At 36.2% G+C, this 24,915-nt stretch overlaps 1 protein-coding gene across 8 annotated transcripts in view; it reads left to right on the plus strand.

Moving 5' to 3' along the window:
- PTPRC (protein tyrosine phosphatase receptor type C) overlaps positions 1-18,660 on the plus strand; it is a 138,263-nt gene extending 119,603 nt beyond the window's left edge. For all 8 annotated transcript variants that reach the window (XM_040636416.1, XM_040636417.1, XM_040636415.1 and 5 more), the window contains 13 exons: positions 45-81; positions 176-273; positions 978-1,103; positions 3,155-3,312; positions 3,512-3,647; positions 5,458-5,607; positions 9,640-9,730; positions 10,784-10,917; positions 11,894-12,028; positions 13,654-13,776; positions 13,993-14,168; positions 15,720-15,855; positions 17,558-18,660. In XM_040636416.1, coding sequence (XP_040492350.1) covers positions 45-81; positions 176-273; positions 978-1,103; positions 3,155-3,312; positions 3,512-3,647; positions 5,458-5,607; positions 9,640-9,730; positions 10,784-10,917; positions 11,894-12,028; positions 13,654-13,776; positions 13,993-14,168; positions 15,720-15,855; positions 17,558-17,833 — 1,776 coding nt within the window. In that variant the 3' untranslated portion in view covers positions 17,834-18,660. The remainder of the gene's footprint in view (positions 1-44; positions 82-175; positions 274-977; positions 1,104-3,154; positions 3,313-3,511; positions 3,648-5,457; positions 5,608-9,639; positions 9,731-10,783; positions 10,918-11,893; positions 12,029-13,653; positions 13,777-13,992; positions 14,169-15,719; positions 15,856-17,557) is intronic.
- The last annotated feature ends 6,255 nt before the right edge of the window (positions 18,661-24,915 follow it).

Here is a 24,915-nt window from a genome sequence, read left to right on the forward strand (position 1 = left end):
TGAGTGTTCAGTAGATGATATGCCTTTGTGTGTGTTTCGAACAGGGCTTCAAAGAACCCAGGAAATACATTGCTGCACAAGGTAATTTATCTGATAGTCTAACATTCTTTTTTTAAAATTGTTTTGTAGCACTTTTAAGAGGATATTTATCAGTTTGTATTTATTTATCTCCTAGGTCCCAGGGATGAAACTGTTGATGATTTCTGGAGGATGATCTGGGAACAGAAAGCCACAGTCATTGTCATGGTCACTCGATGTGAAGAAGGGAACAGGGTAAGAGTCATAGGGTGAAGATTGGGGTAAGGAAAAAAGACTGTTGACTCTCATTTAAAAAAACCCCACATATATGTGCTTGATGACAAAAAGAGACAGTTCTCTATTTTAATTAGTGTAACACTTGATTTAAACTTTTCATACATGTAGAAAAATAAAGTATGTACATACCTAAATATATGTATATATGAATAAAGTTTAAGTGTTTCTGCTTAATTGCTGGACTTATATTTGATTCTGATTTCTTTGCAGTATTATTGTAAGTTTAGTGCATTTCAGTGTGCTGATTTCACAAGTACTCGTGAATACTTAGAACAAAACTGTCCTTGGGCAGATAGGTGGTAATTCATGTAATAAGACTTTAGGAAGCGTGAAAGCCTCCCTATCCTCCAGCCTGAAATTAACCGCATGCAACCACATTATTTCTGCTGACAATGGAGCACATCCCTTTTTAATATGCGGCTAAGCCTGGGAAGATCATCCTTCTGCTAGGTAGTATGACGAAATCTTTCAGGACATGTTAGTGGGAAATGGAATACATTTCAAGCATCACAGCTTAAAGTGTATATGTGCTTAAAGGGGAACACACAAAAGGTTTGAGAATTTCAGATGAATAATTTTGTTTGTTTTGTTTTTTAAAGAATTTCAATGAACAAATTTGTTTAAATGACAAACCAAAATCATTAATATTTTTTGAAATATAGAACAAGTGTGCTGAATACTGGCCATCAATGGAAGAGGGCACACGGGCTTTTGGAGATGTCATTGTAAAGATCACCGAGCACAAAAGATGTCCAGATTATATCATTCAGAAGTTGAACATTACAAATGTGAGTTTGTTTTTTTGCATAATTTTTATTTTCATATTGGTTGTCTAAAAATACAGTTATGGAATGAAATTAAATGTAAGAAATTATATCTAAGAAAAAATATTTTTAACAACTACAGGAGGAGGGGTTGCCTTAGAACAATAACACAAGCCAACAGGGTCAAGTTCAATCACTGGTGAAGGTAGTTATTTGTCCAAGTCATATCAAAAGTATCTGTAGGGGCACCTGAGTGGCTCAGTCGGTTAAGCATTCAACTCTTGATTTTGGCTCAGGTCATGATCTCAGGGTTGTGGGATCAAGCCCTGCACTGGGCATGGAGCCTGCTTAAGAGTCTCTCTTCCTCTTCCTCTCACCCCAGTCTCCGTTTCTTAAAAAAAATGAAAATACATATATATACACATGTATATTTGTAATGATGTGACTCTTGACATATAAAGAAAAGAGCTCATTAACTGTGTTGAATAAATGATTGAATTAATGAATGATAAAATGGTCCTTTTCTCAATCAGTCTATTACCATTATGGAAAGAATACTTATACAAATGGCACAAGTAGAGAGCTCTTTCTGTCCGCAGGTCTTGTCCCTGTGCTTTAATAAAACCACCTTTTCACACCAAAAACAAAAAACAAATGGCACAATTAGCGACTACTATAAGAAATACAAAGTTTTAACTATGTAGTAAAGATAAAATGTTTAGTTTGGAAAAGAAAACTGTCAGCGTGGCCTTAGATAATAGTTAAAATGGAGGCCCTCACACATGTTACGGGATTCCATTTGGTTATTTTATTTTATTTTATTTTTTAATGTATTTTTTAAGTAGGCTCCATGCCCAGCAGGAGTCCTATGTAGGGCTTGAACTCACAACCCTGAGATCAAGACCCGAGCTGAGATCAAGGCTGAGCCATCCAGGCAACCCCTAGGATTCCATTTTTATGAAAAGTCTTGAAGAGGCAAATTTATGGAGACAGAACATTGATTAGGATTGCTTGGAACTGAGGGAGGTGAAACAGGAGGAGGGTTTCTTTTGAGGGATAGTAAAAATGTCCTGTAATTCAATAGTGGTGAGGCTTTTACAACTCTGGGAATATAATAAAACATTTTATCATTTCAATGAATGAATTTTATGGCATGTGACTATATCTTAAAGCTGGTTAAAGATGGAAAAAATACCCCCACCAGTTGTGTATTTCTTCCAAGGCTTTCTAAGGCTCCCATGGCATTACTAACTACTGTGCCCACAGAGGGCTGTGGGACAATGGTTCCACCACCAACAGTTGATGGTAAAATACATGATGGACTTAGGCAGGAGACCCCCCCAGTCCATATATATGGGTTATATGTAGATCTGGTTACATTAATTGGTCTCTTACTATTCTTCAATAACATAATTATTTCCTATCAGAAAATTACAACCAACCAAGTTTTGTTGTTTCTTCTGCTATCTAAATGTAGGTGGTTCTTCTTCTACCAGCTCAGAGAAGTATGAATTACTCATCTTGTAGTGGTTACCTTGAAGTTGGGACAAATATGAGCCATAGTCTGGGGCTGACTTTCCTCAGTTGTCTCCCTACAGTCTGAGCTGACATTTCTAATATAAGACAGCCTAAGAAATATAGCATTAACCGAACAATTTATCAGACTTTCTTCACATGAAGAAAATGTGCTGGCCTACGAAGCGGAATTATTTCAAACAGCTGTGAGAATGGTCTTGGCTTTATATCTTTTTCCACCACCCACACCCCCATTTTTTTTTTTGGTGTGTGTGTTTGTTTTTGTTGTTTGTTGTTGGCATGGCAGCATGAAAGTTCCGAGCAGCTTTAGCTAGCTTACCATACCTTACTTCCCTTACTGGTAAGTTATTGTTTACTGGTTAGTGCATGCCAACCTTGCATGACGTCTCAACTACTGGTTATTCATTGGAAAGGAAAATGTTATTATGGCTGAAAAACTTGCATGAGGAGTTTTTGGTACTGGTCCCCCCTTCCACTTATTTGTTGGGTTGTTTGCTTTGAAAAAAAAAATCTCAAAAAAAATATTATCTCTTGCCTAGAAAAAAGAGAAGGCCACCGGGAGAGAGGTGACTCACATCCAGTTCACCAGCTGGCCAGACCATGGCGTGCCTGAGGATCCTCACCTGCTTCTCAAGCTGCGAAGGAGAGTGAACGCTTTCAGCAACTTCTTCAGCGGCCCCATTGTGGTGCACTGCAGGTAAATGACGTCCCACCGAGGGCGCCAGGGCTGTTCCAATCCTTGCCTTGGGGGCTGTTAGGGACATCCTTCCCTTTGGCAATTGCTGTTTTGGGAAACAGTCTGTGAGGAGAAACATATTCTTTCCTCTGCTTCATCCCGTCAGCTTTTCCATTCATTTCCCCGCCACAATCATGCCTTTGTTTGCTTGTTTTGTCAGTGCTGGTGTTGGACGCACAGGCACTTATATTGGAATTGATGCCATGCTAGAAGGTCTGGAAGCAGAAAACAAAGTAGATGTGTATGGTTATGTTGTCAAGCTAAGGCGACAGAGATGCCTGATGGTTCAAGTGGAGGTATGTGCTAACCTTCAATCACTATTCTCCCTTTTGTTTTTTGACTGAAATCTTTTTTGGGGGGGGGGAGGAGGAATAGTGATATTAAAAGAAATCCAAATTCTTCTCAACTTTAACCAGTGAGTGAAGATAGTTTTCTTTTAATTTCCTGAAACCTTAATTAATTGATAAGCACCATAGTTAGAAGCATTTTGCGTTAGTAGCTAAAAGTACTGTAGAAAAAGGATGATTCCAAAATACATAAACAAACAAACACATAAATACATAATAAAATACCATTTACAGATGTCAGAAAGGAAAACAAATAAATAAAAACACCGAAAACCAATTTGGCAGAATCTCATAAAATTAAAACCAGGGAGACAGAATAGTATAGTGCTTAAGAGCCTGGATTTTAGAACTAGACTTCCAAGGTTCATATCTTGCCTTTAATTCTTAACCCTGTGTATCCTTTCACAAGTTTTTAATGTTTCCGTGCCTCAGTTAAGTCATCTGTAAAATGGAGATAGTGATGTATTTACCCTACTGAGTTTTGATGAAAAAGTAATCCAGAGAAAGTATGTAGGCAAGTCCCTGGCACATGTATGTAGCCAGTAATTGTAAGTGATGGTTATTACTGAAAATGTCTGCACTTGACCCAGCAATTCCACATGTATTCGCAAGAGAAGCACTTGCGAATGTGTACAACTAGAAACATGTGCAAGAATGTTCATTGAATTCAGCATTGATAGAATAGAAAAAAAGAAGGAAAGAAAGAGAAAGAAAGAAAGAAAGAAAGAAAGAAAGAAAGAAAGAAAAGAAGGAAGGAAGGAGGCAGGGAGGGGGGGAGGGAGGGAGGAAGGAAGGAAGGAAGGAAGGAAAGAGGGAGGGAGGGAGGAAGGAAGGAAGGGGAAGGAAGAAAGAAAAACACTTTATTCATATCTATGGGAGAAAGGGCAAACAAAATGTAGACATATGGACGCCATACAATGCATGCTATGCAGGTGAATAATCTTGGTCTGTATCTATCTTTGTGGTTAGATGCTTGGATGAAAACCATGAGTGAATAATATCACTGAGTGAAACATATAAGATACAATTTACAGAATTTTAAGGAAGCACACAAAAATGTACAATTTTATAGATACATAGACGTTAGTGCAGAAGTATAAAAACAGATTGTCAACCAGGAAAAAAGAAAAGAAAAAGTATTTCCTATGGAAAAGGATACAGTCAAAGTCAGGGAACTGGAGTGAGTGGTTCAAGAGGCTTGAACTTTATCAGAAATATGTCACTTATTTAAAAATAGTGGATTCAAATACGATAAAAAGTTAGGAGTTGTTAAATGTAGATTTGGCATAGTGTGCTTTTTTTGATAATTTCCTCTGTTTTAAAAGATTCTGGAAAACTCTTTTTAAAAATGTGTTCTATGGAATATCAACTTACATTCTTAGATACAGTGTGAAATTTATTATAGTCTTATATATTAATGATTTGACTTAGTGGAACAGTAATAGTCACTGAAGGAAGTAACATACAAAGCTCTCTAATTTTTAGAAATAAAATAAATGTTATGCAGTATATAGCAGATATTTAATCTATTTAGCAAGCTATTTTTCCCTGGGAAAAAAATCTGATATGGAATTTGCTCACATTCTAGAGAACTATGAGAGCCAAATTCCATAATATTCAAATGTTGTAGGTATCAGTTTTCTTTTATATACATTGTCTCAATATGGCCAAAATTATGGAGATACATAATTTATTTAAATGTGATTCATAGGACCATAAGTTAGCAGTTACTTATCCATATTTTCCTTTGGAATTGTAGGCACAGTATATCCTGATCCATCAGGCTTTGGTGGAATACAATCAATTTGGGGAAACAGAAGTGAGTTTGTCTGAATTACACCCCTATCTATTTAACATGAAGAAAAGAGATCCGCCCAGTGAGCCATCTCCACTAGAAGCTGAATTCCAGGTAATAATAGTGATAGCAATAATAATAATTATGGATAACTTTCATTGAGGGCTATTTTTTAGTGCTGTGCTATACATTTGACATGGTCCTCGAATTTGGGCCTTACCATAACCAATGGAACGCAGATGAGGAAACTAAGACATGGAGAGTTTAAGAGAAATGCCTGAAGGTGCAAAGCTATTATGAGGGAGGCTTGTTTAAACCGAGAAATGTGTCTACAGCCCACACTTTTAACTATTTCTCATTAAGCTGGTATAAAATAAAGTGTCAAAATAATAGTATATACCCACAAAATTGGTCTGCCAAAGGCAATATAGCATCTCACCTTTTAAAACTACATCTGGCTTTGGTTTGTAAAGGAAATAATTAGAGGAGTTTATGACTACTTAGGAAGTTTAACTGGCTGGAGCTGGTAGACAGAAACTAAAGGATAAATACATGTGTCCTACTCTATTTATTGGGCTATTACTCTGAAAGCTAGCCTAGGATGTAGTTCACTCATTCAGAGAATTCTCAAAGCTATCTCCAAATTGCTCAGTTGTCCAAAAAAAAAAAAAAAGTTTTGCAACTTTTCTCTTATTATTTTCCAGGTTACTGAAACTTTCTGTAAACTACCAAACTGGTCAAATTGGAGAGTTTCACAAGACCAGGAACATGTTTTTAATCAGATGCAGAATTGCTTAATGCTTTGGTTCGAAGTGAGGATAGGGGGGAGGTGGAGGTGGAGAATATAATAATCACCAGGTAACACAATCCCCGCAGAAGACCAGAGTATAGTGGAAGAACAGCAGGCTACCAGAGTAGTCTTGAGTAGAAGGATGTTTAATTGCTGTTTTCTTGCTCTTTTAGCTGACAAATCAACCACATTTCAGTACACTAACCCTGCTAAACCACATATACATATATGCTGTTTGGAAACACTTATACGTGTAATTTAAACATTCGTGTGTAAAGTCCCTAAAAGAAAGAGTAAATTCTGTCATTGAACAAAAATGATTAGGTTTTTGCTCGTGTACAGTTTTGGGCACAAGAGTCAAAGTGATTTGCAGGTGGACATGGTGAGAGAGTGTTACCCAGGTTATAGGTAGTGACTATAACTAGAAACAGTGAAATTGGGGCACCTGGGTGGTTCAGCCGTTAAGCGTCTGCCTTTGGCTTGGGTCATGATCCCGGGGTCCTGGGACTGAGCACCGCATCAGGCTCCCTGCTCGGCAGGAAGCCTGCTTCTCCCACTCCCACTCCCCCTGCTTGTGTTTCCTCTCTCGTTGTCTCTCTCTGTCAAATAAACAAATAAAATCTTTTTTTTTTTTAAGAAAGAAACAGTGAAATTATTCCATTTAACATAAAGGAAGATAGAAAACGAGAGAAGAGATGTAGGTTACTTGGTAAATTTGGTGATATGAAGTTGAGGCAGTTCTTGTCAATTGCCTTTTCTTTCTAAAGAGCGTATGAGGCAAGATCATCAGTTAAAAGTTTAGGGGGACAGGAGTGAGTAGGGCAAAGAAGAACTTATGCTTGAGGAAGAGGAAAGTAAATGAAAGAGTTATATCAAAGTAGGAAAGCAATCTCCCCAGGCAAAGGTAGTAGCTTGCTGGAAATTGTTGTTGGATCATTTGGAATCTATGGTCATGAATTTAAAGAGTCAGATGGTTTTATTGCTTTCTATGGAAACATTGAAAATAGGGGCTGTGTATACAGATGGTTGGGTTAAACTCATCTAGGATTTCTTAAAGTGACTCTTTGAAAGCTGGAGGCGAATTGGGGGTGTTTGCAAATGTGTGATATAGTGGTGGGTGATAAAGAGCAAATGGCCACAGAGGGACATGGGGCACATAAGGAAAGTAGTTAGGATGGTATGTGGAAGGTTTTGATAGAATTGCACATTGCTAGACTGAAGATACTAGAATAAAGGACTAGGAAGAAAAGAGGTAATTTTCAATAATGAGATGGTTGAAATGATAATTTTTAAATGAATGTTTGAAATGAAACTTACAAAGGTAAAATGGAGAAAGTGGACGGCAGAAGAGTGGAGGGAAAGGTCATAGGAAGTAAGGAAGCTAAGAAGAGACTGAAGTGTTGCGTAGGTCATCCTTGTCAATGTTGAAGGAACCAAGCATGATGACAGATGTGGGGAGAAAAAAAGGCAGGTCTAAAACTAAATGGGGTGGAGTGATCCAATAATCAGTACCTGAAGCCTCTAACAAAGGTCAAAAGAATATGACATGGTGTCAGGAAAATCAATGTAGTTGGACTTTTTGAAGGAGAAACGAATAAAACCAGTTTATAAGTAGAAACAGGTAGCAAAGACAGCACATATATTTCCTTTAAGCTGTGATGTATATGGGGTATGAGTGGGGAATTCAGTTATTTTTTTTTTTAAAAAAAGAGCTACTGCTGCATTTTTGGTGGTGTTCTCAAGGGACCCTCAGGTTTCACCTGGTGCACCCCCTTAAGCAAAAAAGGTGAAGGAACTGTTGGGAGAAAAGCATTAAGGTGGATGGCAGTTTACTGATGACAGACCCTGAGTACCAGAGAGCAGAGAGGAGGACATTGATTGGTGAGATGTAAGACTGAGTTGTATTTGAGAATATTTAGATAATATTTAGTAATAGAGCTCTAGCAAATATGGTTGCACTGGGAGGCTGAGACCAAGGTGTGAAAAACCCTTCATGTCTTAAATGAGGGTAAGCTATTAGTGTTATCTATAACACTGGGTATTGGCTAGAGGGCAGGGGCCACTGGGAGACCATTCTGACGAGCAACAAATGTGATGCTTTCCAAGGCATCAGCCTCCATGCTGTTCATTAAGGTGAGTTCAAGCGGCCTAGTAGTCAGTGATGAGGCTTTCATCCACTCAGTTACACAGCAACGCGTGGGGTTTGAAACGGGGTGCCATATTTAGTCTGAAAGAGCACACCCTATTAAAATACATGCATATATATATATGCACTCATACATCCCATGCACGTATAGTTGTGTGTGTGTAAAATCCTACTAAACTGCCTATGATGAGCTCTTTCAGTTTAGATTACTCATCCACTTGACAAATATTTATTTCAGGACCAATGGGAAGAAAGGGCTGCAGGTGGAGAGATCTTCCAGAATAAATGGCATTTAAGTTGATAGTTAAAAGGCAAGTAGAGGTTAGCAGAGTGACAAGGGAAAAGGATAGTCCAAGCATAAAACTCACAAGAGCTAAAGGACAGCTCGGCCCCTTCCCAGAATTGAGGACGATGGTTGGCTGAAGTCCAAGGGGACCATCACAGGGTGAGCCTGGACAGGCAATCTAGAGTGCCTCCCTAAAGGCTTTTTGTGCAGTTGAATGCTTCTTACCAATGATGGCAAATTGCTGAGGAGCCTCAGTGGGACTCTATCGAGTTTTAAGAGGATTGGAGCAAGTGAGATTGAAGATAAAGAGGCCAGTTAAGAAACTATTGATGTTTTCAAGTGAGAAATGAAAGTGGACTGTACTAAGTAGAAAGAGAGAAATGCAAAAGGGTTTGAGAGCTTCCCCAGCAGAAATGAGAGGTCTTGCTGACTGATCAGCTACTGTGAATGGGAGGGAAAGCAGTAGGGAAGGCTGAAGCAAACGAGATATCAATTATTTGAAGCACGAGCCACGTCTTCTGTGAATGCTGTATCTGGAGAGTTTATAGCTGATCACTTCAAGTAAGGTACCACTGCCTTTTGCAATATGGATAGTCATCAACATGGGTACAGTGCTTCAACTTATAGAAGAACAAACCATGCTATTTTGCTCTCCAGCAGCTCTTAAGCAGGAAACCTATTTTGTTATATAATTGTGTATCTTGAGTTCAAACTCGCCATGTCAAAAATATTAAATGCCTGAAAAATTAAAAGGAGAACTTCAGAGGCAAACTTAAAAATTGTGAACTATAGGCAATGTATGCATATTATTTCACAAAACTTGATGTAATACCTTTCTTTAGGGAACATCTTTCGCCACAATAATAAACAAAACCACAACCTGCATTTTAAAAACAGTGTTCCATTCTATTTTTTCATCCTCAGAGACTTCCCTCATATAGGAGCTGGAGGACACAGCACATTGGAAATCAAGAACAAAATAAAAGTAAAAACAGGAATTCTCACGCCATTCCATGTAAGTAGCTCATTTTATGTTATTCTTTGGTATCAGATAAAAGTAAACTCTTTTTTGGATGCACATACACAAATGATTTTGAAGCAAGTTTTCAACCTCGGGTTGACAATAGAGAATAGCTAATGGGTTATTTAAATTTAATTATAGCAAATACTTTGCACCCCAAACATTCACAATGGACTTTGGAAGATAGACTATATTTAGCATTTTCTTTCTACCAATTATTTCAGAAATGGTTGTCAGAAAGACGTAACCTCAAGCTGGGAGAAAAAAGGCCAAGTCCACCCAACTAATTCTCTCTCATCTTTAGTTTATTTCAGTTATTTGCTTCAGGGTAATTGCTAATAGCAACCATTACTTCCTTTTTTTTTCTTTCTGTTTTCTCTTTATCCCTTCCTCCTATCTGGGAAATTGACAGTCGGTAAAAAGTACCCTATACACTATTAATCGTCAAACTGAACAGATCAACATACGTAGAGTTTCAATGCTTGAGTTCTGTTACTTAAACATTTTGTAGGATCATATCTGGTACAAGTGTCATTTTATTCATTTGCGTAAACTAAAATTAGCATGGAGAAAATATAACCCAAGCTAATAAACTAGACAACCAAAATAAATCATACCAATGTATGGTTGACCTGTTGTTAATTTGATGTTAACAGGTTATAACTGAGAAATTAGGCTTTTACCTAAGCTATGTATTTTTTCAAACTTATGTATTTTTGAACGTATCTAGCAAAATGATGACTTTCTATGAAAACTCAAGTATATGTGTCAAAGATTGAATGATTATATGGACTATTATATCTATTTGTTGTTTAACATCGTGTTATATCCTGTTTTTTTCTAGGAACTTTTTTGAAAGCTTCTTTTTCCTAGATTTCTTTTTTATAACTTGTTAATCAATATGAACTGAATTTTATGTAGGGTCTCATTTCATGTACATCAGCAAATTTACATAATGCAATCTGTTACTTCTCGAATTTCTGCATGACAATCAAGCGGAGATTTGATTTTTTAAAGAAAGACTTACTACTAATTTATTTTCCGTAGATGACTTTAACAGAGTGCCGCTTAAACATGAACTGGAGATGAGCAAAGAGAGTGAGCATGATTCAGATGAATCTTCGGATGATGACAGTGACTCAGAGGAAACAAGTAGATACATCAACGCATCTTTCGTAATGGTAGGTACTCACATTTCCAAAGTCCAGGATCTAACCCTTTAAAAAATGTATTTTAGAAGACACTGTAAAAAAAAAAATCTGTATTTTTATGGCCATTCATTAAATGATTTTATAAAAGAATGATGAGCTTGGCCATAACTATATATTGATTGACACAAAATTTCAATTTTTAATACTATATTTTAACTTACTGAAAGACTTAAAGTTATTAAAGCCTAATGTGTTGATTGAAAATAAGACAATGCTTATTAGTTACAATTTATGGCCAATAAGACTCTTCATATGAATTTGAAAAATAATACAATTTCAGCAAATACAAGTATCTGAAAACATTTATACTTACTCAGATACCCAAATGGTAGGCAAATAAAAATTTGCGTATTTGCATAACTAAAAAATTTTGTTCAGATTGTCTGAATTATTAAATGTGTCTGTGTCAATAACTTTTTTTCAGTAAACAGAGAATTCTAACAAGGAACTCTAGTCATTCAGTAAATACTTTTTGCATATACACTAAGTTGGATTTATTTTCCAAATTTTTCACACTCATAGAATATTAGTTTAATTAGTTTATTAGTTTAATTCTGAGATATCTTAAGACCGTGTAGACATCTTAAAGTAGAGACATAATGAAGATAATCTGAAATGCTTATGTATTTTCTTTTTACAACTACATTAACTTTTTTTTTTAAAGTTAGTCTTGGAAGGCAACACTTGTTTGGTTAAGATAGTATGTTCTAAACTTGATTTCACACCGTTAGCTAAGTATTGTCATTAACTAAAAAAGTGGTTTACATATAGATATCCATTGTTTCTTGGGTCCAAGGATCTTCATATTTTTATGTAACAGCAATGATATCAAATTAAGTGACAATATTTGCAAATGGTTATTTTAAGAATCCATTGTTGTCTCATTGGTGAGCGAGAGTAACAGAATCTCTCTCTCTTGTCTCTCTCTCTCTCTCTCTTTTTAAAGAGTTACTGGAAACCTGAAGTGATGATTGCTACCCAGGGACCACTAAAAGAGACTATTGGTGACTTTTGGCAGATGATTTTCCAAAGAAAAGTCAAAGTTATTGTCATGCTGACACAGCTGAAGAATGGAGACCAGGTTTGTACTTTTAAGAATATTTTTTTTTTGGTCCTTCTGTCATAAAATATCATTCTCCATTCTTGGATTACTTGTTCGATTATTCTACCCTCAGATTTTTGACCCTTCTGTCACAAAGTTGCCTTTGTTCATTCTTACCATCTTCCATCCAAGTTTCAGACTTTGGCATCTCATGTCTGGGTTCTGACAGTCTCTCACGCTACTTTCTCCGGTCCTACGCACCGTCTGCAGATCATCTCATCCACAGCAACCCCAGTGTCACTGCTTGCTACAAACAACAAGCAACAGACACATTTTCCTTCTGTTTTCTTCAAATGAAAACCAAACTCCTCAGTGTGATGTTTAAGACCTTCAATAACCAGACTCTCATATATCATTCCATTTTCTTTGTATTTTTATGTTTTCCATAATTTCTATTCTGGACAAGTAGGTTTCCTGACTGAATCTTGACATACCATTTGCATTTTCATCACTGAGACTTTATTTACTGGCATTGCCTATATCTAACTGTGTCCTCTATTACCATTTTGATCCTTTTCTTCTAGCTAGATAGAACTCCTGAAAAATTTATCTAAATCCTGCCTTCTTTATGTTCATGTAATATTTATTATTATAAAATTCTGTAGTTGGAGGTGAACCTAAGATCTAATTTGATCTGCTTAATGCCTGTGACGTGTATTTGATCTTTTCCTTAATCCCTTGAGTTATCAAAAATCTCACTACTAGTAGATTTTACTTAGTTTTAACACCTAACACATTATCTGGCATATCTTAAAGCTTATTTAATGAACACCCTCATAAGCATGCAACTATATGCCTTTTCTTTCACTCTGTCTTTTCTTTGGTTCCCTATCCCTGGACTTAGGACATGTTTTATTTTATGGCTTTTTTTTTCTTTTTAAAAAACAAAATAACATTTTCAGATTTCCAGCATGGAATTCTAGCAATCTTTTCTTTCATCTAAATTGTGAGAGCCAGGAACTGAAATGCTAGTTTAGGCAGGAATGCCTATCGTCGTCAGCAATTGTGACTATAGTTGGTGCAGAACCATTTGGAGAGAGAGAACATGCTTTTGTGATCCACGTGCTCTGCAATCTGACCCTTTACTTCGATACGGAGTCAACTTACACAAGGTTTCTCATGGTGTTGGTCAGCAAGATACAGAGACAAAACTCCAAAAGATGAAGTCTCCTTCCTCAAGGGCCGCTGGAGAGACAGTGAAACTTGTTACTGCAGGGTTCATGATCAACCTCAGCTCAATCTATACATGTTGAAGAGGGGGTGGTAATAAGGGTATGGAAGGAAGAAACAAATCTCAAGGACCTACACTGGTGGTGACAGAGCCATTCCTGTGGTGTCCCAGGCACTTTGGTTATTTCTCAGTTCCCTTGATTTGCACAAGGAAACACCAGGTATTGTGGAATGGATGGCCACCATACTCAAGATAGATTTTAGAGTTTTATGTGTGGTTTTCCATTTTAGAACACATTTGGTAGTTTCAATTTAATAGAATGGAGGGAAAGAGAGAGAGGAGAGACAGAGACAGTAAGAGGTGCTCTGAATACGTTAAAAAGCAAACAGAACACTTGTGTGGAAGTTGTTGAATTGTGTGCTTTCTTATCTAGGAAGCCTGTGCTCAGTACTGGGAAGAAGAAAAGCAAACATATGGAGATGTACAAGTTGATATGAAAGACACCAACCAATCTTCAGCTTATACCCTCCGTGTATTTGAACTGAGACATTCCAAGGTATGTAAGTAATTTCAGGAGTATGTATTTTTGTTCTGGTAACTGATCTGGTAGAAAAACTACTATATATTACTCCATAAAAGCAGAACAAAATCTAGATAATGTTTTCAGAATAAAACTTTAAGAGGAGTTAAAAGAAAGTAATTGTGAAGAAAGCGTGACTAACAAATTATTAAATGGACTGAACCTTACCTGAATTAATGTTCCCTTCTTTAGAGGAAAGACTCTCGGACTGTGTACCAGTACCAGTATAACAACTGGAATGTGGATGAGCTTCCCTCAGAACCCAAAGAATTAATCTCTATGATTCAGACTCTCAAAGAAAAACTTCCCAAGAATTCCACTGAAGGGAATAAGCATCACAAGAATGTGCCTCTCCTCATTCACTGCAGGTGGGTGGGATTTGATAAGATATTCTCTAAAAATCATCATAATGCTTGACTTCATGGCTTATACTTCCTGTTAAATTCCATTTATCCTGACATAGAAAATGCATGACCACAGCGAAAGCCTCTTGTGGAATCAGTCACTCTCTCAGTTTTGCTCCCACGTATAGAGCAATTTCTATAACTAATATAGAAATATGATAGTAATGATTATATTATAGTGCAATAGCTTTAGTCTATAAGTTTCTTAATGCCAGTGTCACATCATCTTCGACTTCCAGTGCCTAACATTGAATCTGGAATGTCATATGTCCTGGATGAATGAATGAATGAATGAATGAATGTCTTGCATGAACAGACAAGAGGATGGATATCACGTTTTATTTATGCTTATCTGCATTGATCCACTCTATTAGGTGTTAAGAGAATCCAGAAGAATGAATGCTTTGCCTTCAGTAAACATATCTTAGGTTATATATTAACTGAAAAGATTCTAATAATATATAATAATTTTTGACTTTATTAATTTCTGTTATGTAGACCCTTAAACTTTCCTCTGGGAGAGATGCCTACGTATCTACCTTAAATAAGAGACGTTGAAAGAAGGACGCGTAATATAAAATATTTACATAAGACACAGCAAAGTAAATGCAAAATAAAAAAAATAAAAGTAAAATGAGAAATGTAAACTTAGTGAGACGCTTTTAGAATGTTCAAGAAAACTTTATTATTATTTTTATTATTATTATTAGAATTGCATACACTAGTATCAAGTCCTTAGAGATCCATGACTTTTCAGTCTTTTTTAGTTTTCAAAGGTGAAATTTATGCAGAAAGAAAGCTAAAGAAGGCAAGATTAAGCTTTAAAACTACATGTTTCTTAGCATATGGCTGAATACCTATTATATGTCCCTTAGTTATGCACAATAAATAAAATCCTGCTAATAACATATTCTCTAAATTGAATCTTTATTATAATGTAACATGCTTCTTACAGTTAAGTAAATCATTGAGTTGTCCTCTTTTTAATGAATGATTCTACCAGGTATCATTTTTCTATTGATGCAGAAATGTAGACGTTTGTAAAAAGCATTAGGGGGCAGACGAAAGGAGGAGAAAGAACATGCGGTCTAGTAATATACAAAATATTGAGTCCAGGATTTCTGGTTTTATTGATTTCTAGGCATGTCTTTATCTTCCCTAAATCTCACTGTCCTCATCTGTCAAATTGGCATTACAATATTTGTCCTAACAACTTCCTTACAACTTCAGATGTAAATAAAAATGCATTATAATCTATAAGGTATTAAATAAAGAAAATACATTTTTAAAGCCTGAGACAAGTAGTTTTTTAAACTGTAAGATTATTATATTCTTAAACTGAAAAAGGTTGTCAAAAAATGCATTTAGCGGAAGTGTTTTGCTCTTAAGAGATTGGAATAACATAATTACAATAAACACAAAGTGAAGAATACATTCCATCTCTCTCAGTTTTTATTCTAATATCACTTTCTCCATAAAATGTAGGATTATTTTCTTTTTTTCTTCCTTTTATAGAGATGGTTCTCAGCAAACAGGACTATTTTGTGCTTTGTTAAATCTCTTGGAAAGCGCAGAAACAGAAGAAGTAATAGATGTTTTCCAAGTAGTAAAATCTCTCCGCAGAGCTAGACCAGGAATGGTTCCCACGTTTGTAAGTAGACCTCACAGCTGCTCATTTGATGTGTTTGGCGTTTTTATTTTGATGGTTTCTTCTCTCTCTTTCCTTCCTTCTCCCTCTTCTCCAATTCTCTCCTTTTCTTCTCTTCTATTTACCTTTCTATTTTTCTTTCCTATCTTCCCTGTTTACATAATTCACAATAAATTATTATTAATATGTTTTCTTTTTAAAAATATTTTATTTATTTATCTGAGAGAGAGCACGAGTAGGGGGAGTGGCAGGCAGAGGGAGAGGGAGAAGCAAACTGCCCCCTGAGCAGGGAGCCCCACGTGGGGCTCGATCCCAGGACCCTGAGATCATGACCTGAGCTGAAGGCAGATGCTTAACTGACTGAGCCACCCGGGCTCCCCTCGATTGTTATTAATATAAGTAAGAGAACTAACTAGAGCTTGCCAGCAATTCGTTGTGGCAGTTCATGAAGAACGTCTCTTCAAATGCTCGTGAATTCCCTAATTTCCCCCATCTTTACTCCTGTATGAATTTGTATTGCTGTGTAACAAACCACTCCAAAATTAGTGGCAGAAAAAAAAATTCATTATAGTTCAATAGTCTATTGGAACAAAATAGTTCTGCCGATCGACTTCAGCCAATCTAGACCCGGCTCACTCGTTGATTTGCTGGGGTTTGGCTTGTCCAAAATGATCCCTCCTACCAACAGACTGGCAGTTGCTAACCTTTAGCTCTGGCAACAGGGGTGAGTAGAATGCAGGTCTCTCCTTCTCCAGAAGACTAGCCAGACATATTCACATCACGGCAGCAACAAGTTCCGAGAAGTAGGGCAGCCGTATGCGAGACCTCTTGAGGCCCAGGCTTGGAAACTGGCATGACATGTCCTCCTCTGCATTTTCTTATCTAAACGAGTCACAAGGCCAGCTCAGATTCAAGGAATGGGGAAATGGACTCCACCTCTTGTTGAAAGGGTCTGCAAAGTCACCTTGCCAACAAGTGTGGCTGCAGAGAGGATAGTAAGTGTGGCGTTTTTGTAATCAGTCTAACATGGCTCTTCTGCAACGGTAGAGGGTAGTCTGGAAATTCATAACTAGTCCCCATGTAAACTTCACCACTCACTCAGATCTATGCAGCTTTCAATTGTGCAGGACACTGAGCTTGCATATAAGTGATTTTAAAAATGTACCGAGTGCCTACTATGTGCTCTTGCCATTAAGCGACTCACTGTTTAGTATGAGGAAAAGGCAGATATTTATTAAACAATGTAGTAATTGAAATGACGGAGAGATTAATCAAAGAACATGAATGAGGGCACTGAATTTAACCTATGGGGGCTCCTCATCGGCTTTCCAGAAGCAAGGGACTTCTGCTCTGCTACTTAGATGAATCATGAATAGGCATTAAAGCAAGAGGATAAGCCCAGAAAGTGGCATCACGGGCCAAGGCATGGAAATGAGACACCACGTGGCCTGTGAGGGGGATGAACACATTTGGTGTTGCTCCAAGGTGAACTTTGAGAAATACCCTGCCATCAATCCTTAGAACTGTAAGGGGATGAAGCCATTTAAAATGTTCTTTTTATAAAAACAAAAAAGAGTAGTTTTCTCTTACCCAAGACTTCCAAGTAAATGACTAGTTCTTGCTATTTTTCAACTGATATAAAAATAATTACATAAAGTTTCTTTATAATAATTACATAAGCTTTCTTGCTTCTTTCTTTTTCCAGGAGCAATACCAATTCCTGTATGATGTCATTGCTAGCACCTATCCTGCCCAGAATGGACAAATAAAGAAAAGCAACAATCAAGAAGATAAAATTGAATTTGACAATGAATTGGACAAAGCAAAACAGGATGCTAATTGTGTCGGTTCACCTGGTGCCCTTGATAAGGCCAATGAAGGAAACAAAGAAGATGAAGGTAGTAAAGCCCCAAGTGGCCCTGAAGAGCCAGAACATTCTGCCAATGGTCCTCCGAGTCCAGGTTTAACTGAAAGTGCATAGGAAAAAACATATACAGGACTCAAAACATTGTATTAAGTGTTATTTCTATTTTTCTAGTAGTAGGAGGACAAAATAGGCATACAGTGGATTAATGAAGTACATTGGACCAATATTTGAGAAGCTTTTGTTTTACTACTGTAGAAACATATTTAACACAGTTTTGCTAAAACGTTTGTACAGTTCCATGCATATTTTAAAATTTTATCTATCATTCAGCAAAAATAACTTCTTTGTAGTCTTTGCGTGTGTGTGTGTGTGTGTGTGAGAGAGAGAGAGAGAGAGACAGAGACAGCAACAGAAAGGGAGAAAAACAGAGAGGATGCTTTTAAGTGAATTTAAGTGCTTTTGAGAAACTTCTCCCTTCTATTTGAAGATAAAGCACATTTTATATTGAACGTATTAACTTAGTCTAAAGAACTTTTTTTTAAATGGTAAATTGTGTGTGGGCTCTAAGAATAAAATGTACATTTCTAGAATGACCTCAAGATGTCCTCCTTGTTCTATTCATATATATCTTATAGTTTACTATTTTATTTCTAGAAATAGACATAAAAGTAGTATGTGTGTGCGTAGTTACTACAAGAAAGTTAACTAAATTAACATTTGGAAATCTTACATTCTATACCTTAGCGTTTAGTCCATATCTTTCAAGCTCATTTAATCTAATTTAAAATTTTCAAGCAAGCTTATCCTGTTATATTCATACGGTGCTTATAATTTTGTAGCATGGACAATTGTCTGTATAATATGTGAAATTCATTGCTTGATACTTTTGACCAACAATTATGTTTGTTGCAGTTGAATTTAAATAAACATCTTTAAACAAATGCCATCTATATTAATATCATAGGATAAAAATAGAATTATGCAAACGTATTTGTGTGAAATATTTACATTTGAAACCTCATCTAGCTATTTTTATGGAATGCAACACTGATATGAGAAATATAATCTTGCACATGCATATGTTCCATGTTAAAGTTCATCCTTGACTTTCACCCAAGTGCATTTACTTTGTCTTTTATCCATTTTATTTTATTTTAACTCCAGAATAGTTAATATTCAGTGTTTATTAGTTTCAGGTGTACAATACAGTGATTCAACAATTCCATTTATCACAACAAAAGTGCATTGACTTTGAATTTCTCAAATGTTTAGACTACAATAGATGAATTATGGAAAAAGCTCACATGTTCATTGATTGATGAATGGATAAAGAAGCTATAGTAAATATACACAATGGACTACTACTCAGCTATAAAAAAGAATGAAATCTTGCCAGTTGCAATGACATGGTGAAGTTAGAGAGTACTATGTTAAGGGAAATAAGTCAGTCAGAGAAAGACAAATACCACATGTGGAATTTAAGAAACAAAACAAATGAGCAAAGGGTAAAGAGAGGCAAACCAAGAAACAGACTCTTTTTTTTTTTAAGATTTTATTTATTTATTTGACAGAGATAGAGACAGAACACAAGCAGGGGGAGTGGGAGAGGAAGAAGCAGGCTCCCAGGGGAGGAGCCTGACGTGGGGCTCGATCCCAGAACTCTGGGATCACGCCCTGAGCTGAAGGCAGACGCTTAACGGCTGAGCCACCCAGTCGCCCCCAAGAGACAGACTCTTAATTATAGAGAACAAACTGCTGGTTACTGGAAGGGAGGTGGGTGGGGGATGGGTGAAATAAGTGATGGAGATTAAAGAGTGCACTTGTTGTGATGAGCACCTGAAACTAATATTACACTGTATGTTAACTAATTTAAATTAGTTAATTAAAATGGAATTTAAATCAAAACATAAAAAAAATTCTTAGACCGCTTTTACCAGAAATTGACATCAATAATCATAATAAAAGCCAATCATTATCTTTTCTTATACATAATATATTGTGTTACATGTTCCTATATGAATTATATAAGCACATATTAAAACGTAGGCTTAATGCAATGGACATTTGTAGAACAATTAATTTCACAGATCTCAATATTTTTCAAAGATTTATTTATTTATTTATTTTTTTGAGTGAAAGTGTGCACACATACAGGGAATGGAGGGCAGAGGGAGAGGGAGAGAGAATCTCAAGCAGACTCCCCACTTAGCACCCAGGCCAATGTGGGCTCGGTCCCATGACCCTAAGATCATGACCTGAGCCAGAGTCAAGAGTTGGACATTTAACTGACTGAGCCACCCAAGTGCCCTATCACAAGTCTCAATTTTCTTTTTAAAAAATCCATAGTCTAATAATTGTTTAGGATCATAAAAAATTTAAGAAAAATGGCATTTTTCAAAAAGTAACAAACACTCTTTTTGGTGAATTGTACATCAGCTTATTATGTTAGTCACACACTGTGTTTAGGCTGGCTTGGTTTTCTATCTTTACTCTCCTGATTGATTTTAAATGTCTTAACTGTATATCATCAATTGCTTTCCATTCCACTCAATTTATCTTGTGTTCATCTTTCTAATTCTTTTATTAGATAACTGAAATTAACAATTAATTCTTACATTATTGGCTAGTGCCTTGTTAACATATGAAAAGAAGTGAATTTTAAAATGAAACACTAGTTTCGAATTTATATTGAGTTTACATATTATCTCCTTACTTATTAACGAGAAAAAGCGGTCTAGAATCATCCACTATGGGTACCATGAAGAAATAAAGCTTGCTTTCACTTCTCTCATTAGTCACTCAAACTTTTCATGTCTTGATTTCTCCAACTGAAATGAGATCAGTTGCCCTTTACTAGGAAATGTTAACTTTTACAGTTTTTGTATGTGGCAGACTAGTGTTCCATGTGTCCATTTTATCTGTGAGCTGCTTCAAAATACAAACAGCAAAAGTTGTGAATTTTAAATAGTTTCCCTCTGAGCTTTCAGGGGCAAGTGACATCTTCCAAACGGGGATGTTGTGTGTTTTTAACATGTATTTTCCACTTGAGTCTATCCTTCAGAGAAGATACAAAATAAATACTTAGAAAATAGAGCCATGGTAATTTCTATTAGTTTAAGAAGTAAAAGGGAAACTTTATTTTTTTATTTTTTAAATAAGAAGTTGTGGTAAAGGAAGAGCTAGAGTAGGGGGTCAGAAGGACAATTACTCTGCGAGAATATCTATCAGTCGGAAGGTGGAGCCCATTGCATTAGAACATGGAATTATATGTACATGATTTTTTTTAGAAGGAAAATAATATGTGAATTATAGACCCATGTGTATGACTATGGGTTGCATTCCTATAGAATCTATCATGACATATAAAAGATTCATATTCTAAAGTTTGGCACTGCAATTAGTAATTCCAACACCTAGTTAGAAAAATTAAAAAGTTTCAATTTAATAAAGCCTGATTCGTTTTAGGGTTAAGGCTCTGTATCCCATTGCATATTTATTGGTCAAAAAGAGACTATGTTATGTTTCTTTTAAAGTTTATTTTATTTCTGGTACCAGGATTTATTGGAAATAAAAGATACATTTACTATTCTTAAAATTCAGCTCCCAAACTATTAATTTTTTACAGTGACAAATAAATATTTGCAGAAAAGAGAGATACATTGTAATAGACCCTTGCAATTATAAAACTGTGTGTAGTGATTAGCTGAATGTCTTTGCAATGATAATTTAGAAATACAAGCTTTTATTCAAAACTCTAATAATACATGTACAGTGAAATTTTCAATCTGTGTTTGCTCTGTTGCCCCTAAAACACTGAATACAAAGTTTATTATTTCTTTTAACTAAGTAGGACTGATCTTAATTTTTAGTTTACACCAGAGATTTGTTTTAAAATGTTCTCATTGCAGTATATTAGGCCAAATTAAATGGGTGGTAATTGGTCCTGCTTCATTGTAACGTGTTTCTTGATATGAAGACTTTCAAATGTACAACTTCAGAGGAAACGAATATTTGTTAAAATGAGTACAATAGGCTGTGCTTTCTTTCTCCTATACAAATTTTACAACTGGAACAAACTGAAAGCTCTTCAAAGAGACATTCAGAATTGAGCTTTTTCATTTCCTATTTCAGGTGAAAAGATTCATATTGCTAAGGGTCTATTTTCTATAATCATTCCTTTGTAAGCTTCTTTATGTTTCTCTTTACATTTTCTTAGCAAACACTTTTGGGGGGTTCACTACTAACCCAATGAAAGGGTGTGCATGCTGTGTCATTACATCTAAATAAAAAAGCAACAATTATGGTAATAGCTAATGTTTATCGAGGCATAATACATGCCTGGTATTTTGTTAATTGTTATACCTGCATTTGTTTACCAAGATAGATTCTATGCAGCACAGACTCTTAGTATCTCCACTTTATAGACAAGGTACTGAGGCTTAGAAAAGTTTGGTAGCCAGCCTGTTGTAACACATCTAGCAAAGGACAGAGCCAGGATTTGAACCAGCTCTGACTGGCACTGCAGGCTGTGTTCATAACCCTTTACTCTTCTGGCTCTGAGTATCAACGTTGTTCATGTGTTTTGAAAAGTTCATGGAGAAAATAATCTGAATTTATTTTATGTCTTTTCTCTACCCATGATTAAAACAAAAACAAAAACAAAACCACGTGTAACACGCTCTCAACAGCACTGCACAACATAGTAAGCTTAGTTGAACTCATAACATTGAAGTTATTATACAAAATAAACACACTCTTAAACATCCATGGGAAAGGATTGTTCTCATAATACGTATAAACAAAGATCACCTCATAGCTAAAGTGAGTGCCAGGAAATAAAACAAAACAATAAATCACAAATGTCACTGTTCCATTGTCTCTCAATTTGGTAATCAGAACAAGTTCTTACTGTTTGGATCACATTTCAGTATGTTTGTCAGAGAACCCATCAATCAGTATTTGAAACAAGTTAACAGGGCACCATAAAATGCAAACCACATTTATGGCAAGTATGACTCATTCACTCTCTCTGGTGAGTCCAAGGGAGCTTGGTTCTTTTGACCTAGCTGTCCCCAAACTTAGGCTGTCAGGTAACTGGAAATGGACTTTCGATGTAAAATCACACATGCATTTCCCTCTAGAAAAACCAGTGCTTTCTTGATTCATATGCACCTTCTCACTGTAGTAAAAGCGGGACCTTTGGAACACATATTTAATTTTCCTGGAAAGGAGAACTTACTGGGTTCCTTAATATCGCTCAGATATAGTAGGTAAACCAGATCTGTAGAGGCTCATGAACTATCAAAAAATAAGAGTATTGGCTTGTATTTTTATGCTTGTGCAGTCTTTTTTCAAGCACACTCTGAGAAGTGGGGACAAGATGCAACACTAGGAAGGGAAATAATCTGCCCATTATTAATACATGGGATGGAAAGTAGGATAGTATCAGGACACCCAAAGAACCTGTCTCCCATCCCCCACCCCACTGGTTGACATGGACTCAAAGCAGGGATTTCCTTGCAGTATACTTAGCTAACTGTGTACTGAGAATTTTTACTAGTAATCAATAATTCAGATTTTTCATTAACTCAGACTATATTATCCCTCATGGATTACATTTCATGGCTTTTGTTATGTGTTATAAGTCATAAAACAGAAAGGGGAGAAATGAATTATTATATTTATAAGAAATCCACATGTGGTAAATCCCTTTATAAAGGAGTTCCCATTTATATTTAATTACTTGCTTTCATTGCATTGACAGCTTAACCTAAAGACAGGGATGGTAAACAAAGAATATGCAGAAGATTTAATACCATAAACTTGGATATTTTTTCATAATCAGTGGAAATAAGAAAGTAAACTTAATGGTCATCTATTATCTGTTTCGAGTTACTTTAAATTGCCTTGGCCAAGGGGCACAAGGGTGGCTCAGTTAGTTGAGCATCTGACTCTTTCTTTTTTTTTTAAAGATTTTATTTATTTATTTGAGAAAGACAGAGATACTGATGAAGAGCATGAGCAGGAAGGAGAAGGAGAAGAAGGCTTCCCGCTGAGCAGGGAGCTCGATGCCGGACTCCATTCCAGGACCCTGGGATCATGACCCAAGCTGAAGGCAGATNCTGAACCGACTGAGCCACCCAAGCACCCCTGGGCATCGGACTCTTGGTTTTGGCACTGGTCATAATCTCAGGGTTGTGGGATGGAGCCCCATGTTGGGCTCCATGCTCAACGGGGAGTCTCCCTCTTTCTTTCTTTCTCCCTCCCTCTCTTTCTCTCTCAAATAAATAAAATAAATCTTTTTTAAAAATTTAAAGAATAAATTGCCTTGGCCAATAAATTTCCTATCTTTTGTCACATCTTGGGATGGATCACCATGAAGAATAGCAAAGAGCTGTTAGCTATTTAAAGTTGAACACCCTGTAGAATGTTTTAGCGATTATTACTTGGACATCATCTTTTAAAAGCACGCTTTCCTTCTCCCACACACTCTTCTTTTCCCACGGCGATGGATGCTGATTAGTTGGCGAGACTTTAGTAATCCATGAGATCTTTGTCCTAGAAGCCGCACCTCAACTTTGATCTCCATAATATCTTTGAATATCTGCTAATTAAATAACTCTGCATCCCTATTGAAGGCCATGAGTACACCATAAAGGATCACACTTGGTTCAACACACAAGAAGCATTTTTTTCAACAGCTAGTGTCATGTTAATTATATGAGTAAATATATATCAGTGATATAAATGCAGTAAACTTTGGTCTGGATTTTTCAGTGTGTGTGCGCAAGTATGTGGGTTTCCCTTAAGATGGTCTAATGTTTCTCATCTGGGATCATAGTCCGTTTTAGTTTTATAAAATGACTCCTTAAATGAAACAAGTTATTTTTGTAAATAAAACATGATTTGGCAGTTTTCTTTTTGTTTAAAGTAGCATTAAATCATGGAAGTCAAATTTCTTTTTGATGAGAATCAGTAGGAAATAAACTCTATTTGTTCTTTCAAGAGGTAGCAAAATATTTGTTCACAATTTAAATGCAGGAAGTTAGAAAAGGTCAAAATCAGTCAACTCAAATGACAAGTTTAGCCAAATTACTAAAACCCACTGAGTTTCTACAGATTTTTTTTAGTATGTTTCAACTCAATGCCCTGTAGTTATTCAGAGAACATGTGAATTTCAGAAATAATACCAACCT

Source organism: Ursus maritimus, unplaced genomic scaffold, assembly GCF_017311325.1.
Source record: "Ursus maritimus isolate PB19 unplaced genomic scaffold, ASM1731132v1 scaffold_2, whole genome shotgun sequence".
In the NCBI taxonomy this organism is placed as follows: domain Eukaryota; kingdom Metazoa; phylum Chordata; class Mammalia; order Carnivora; family Ursidae; genus Ursus; species Ursus maritimus.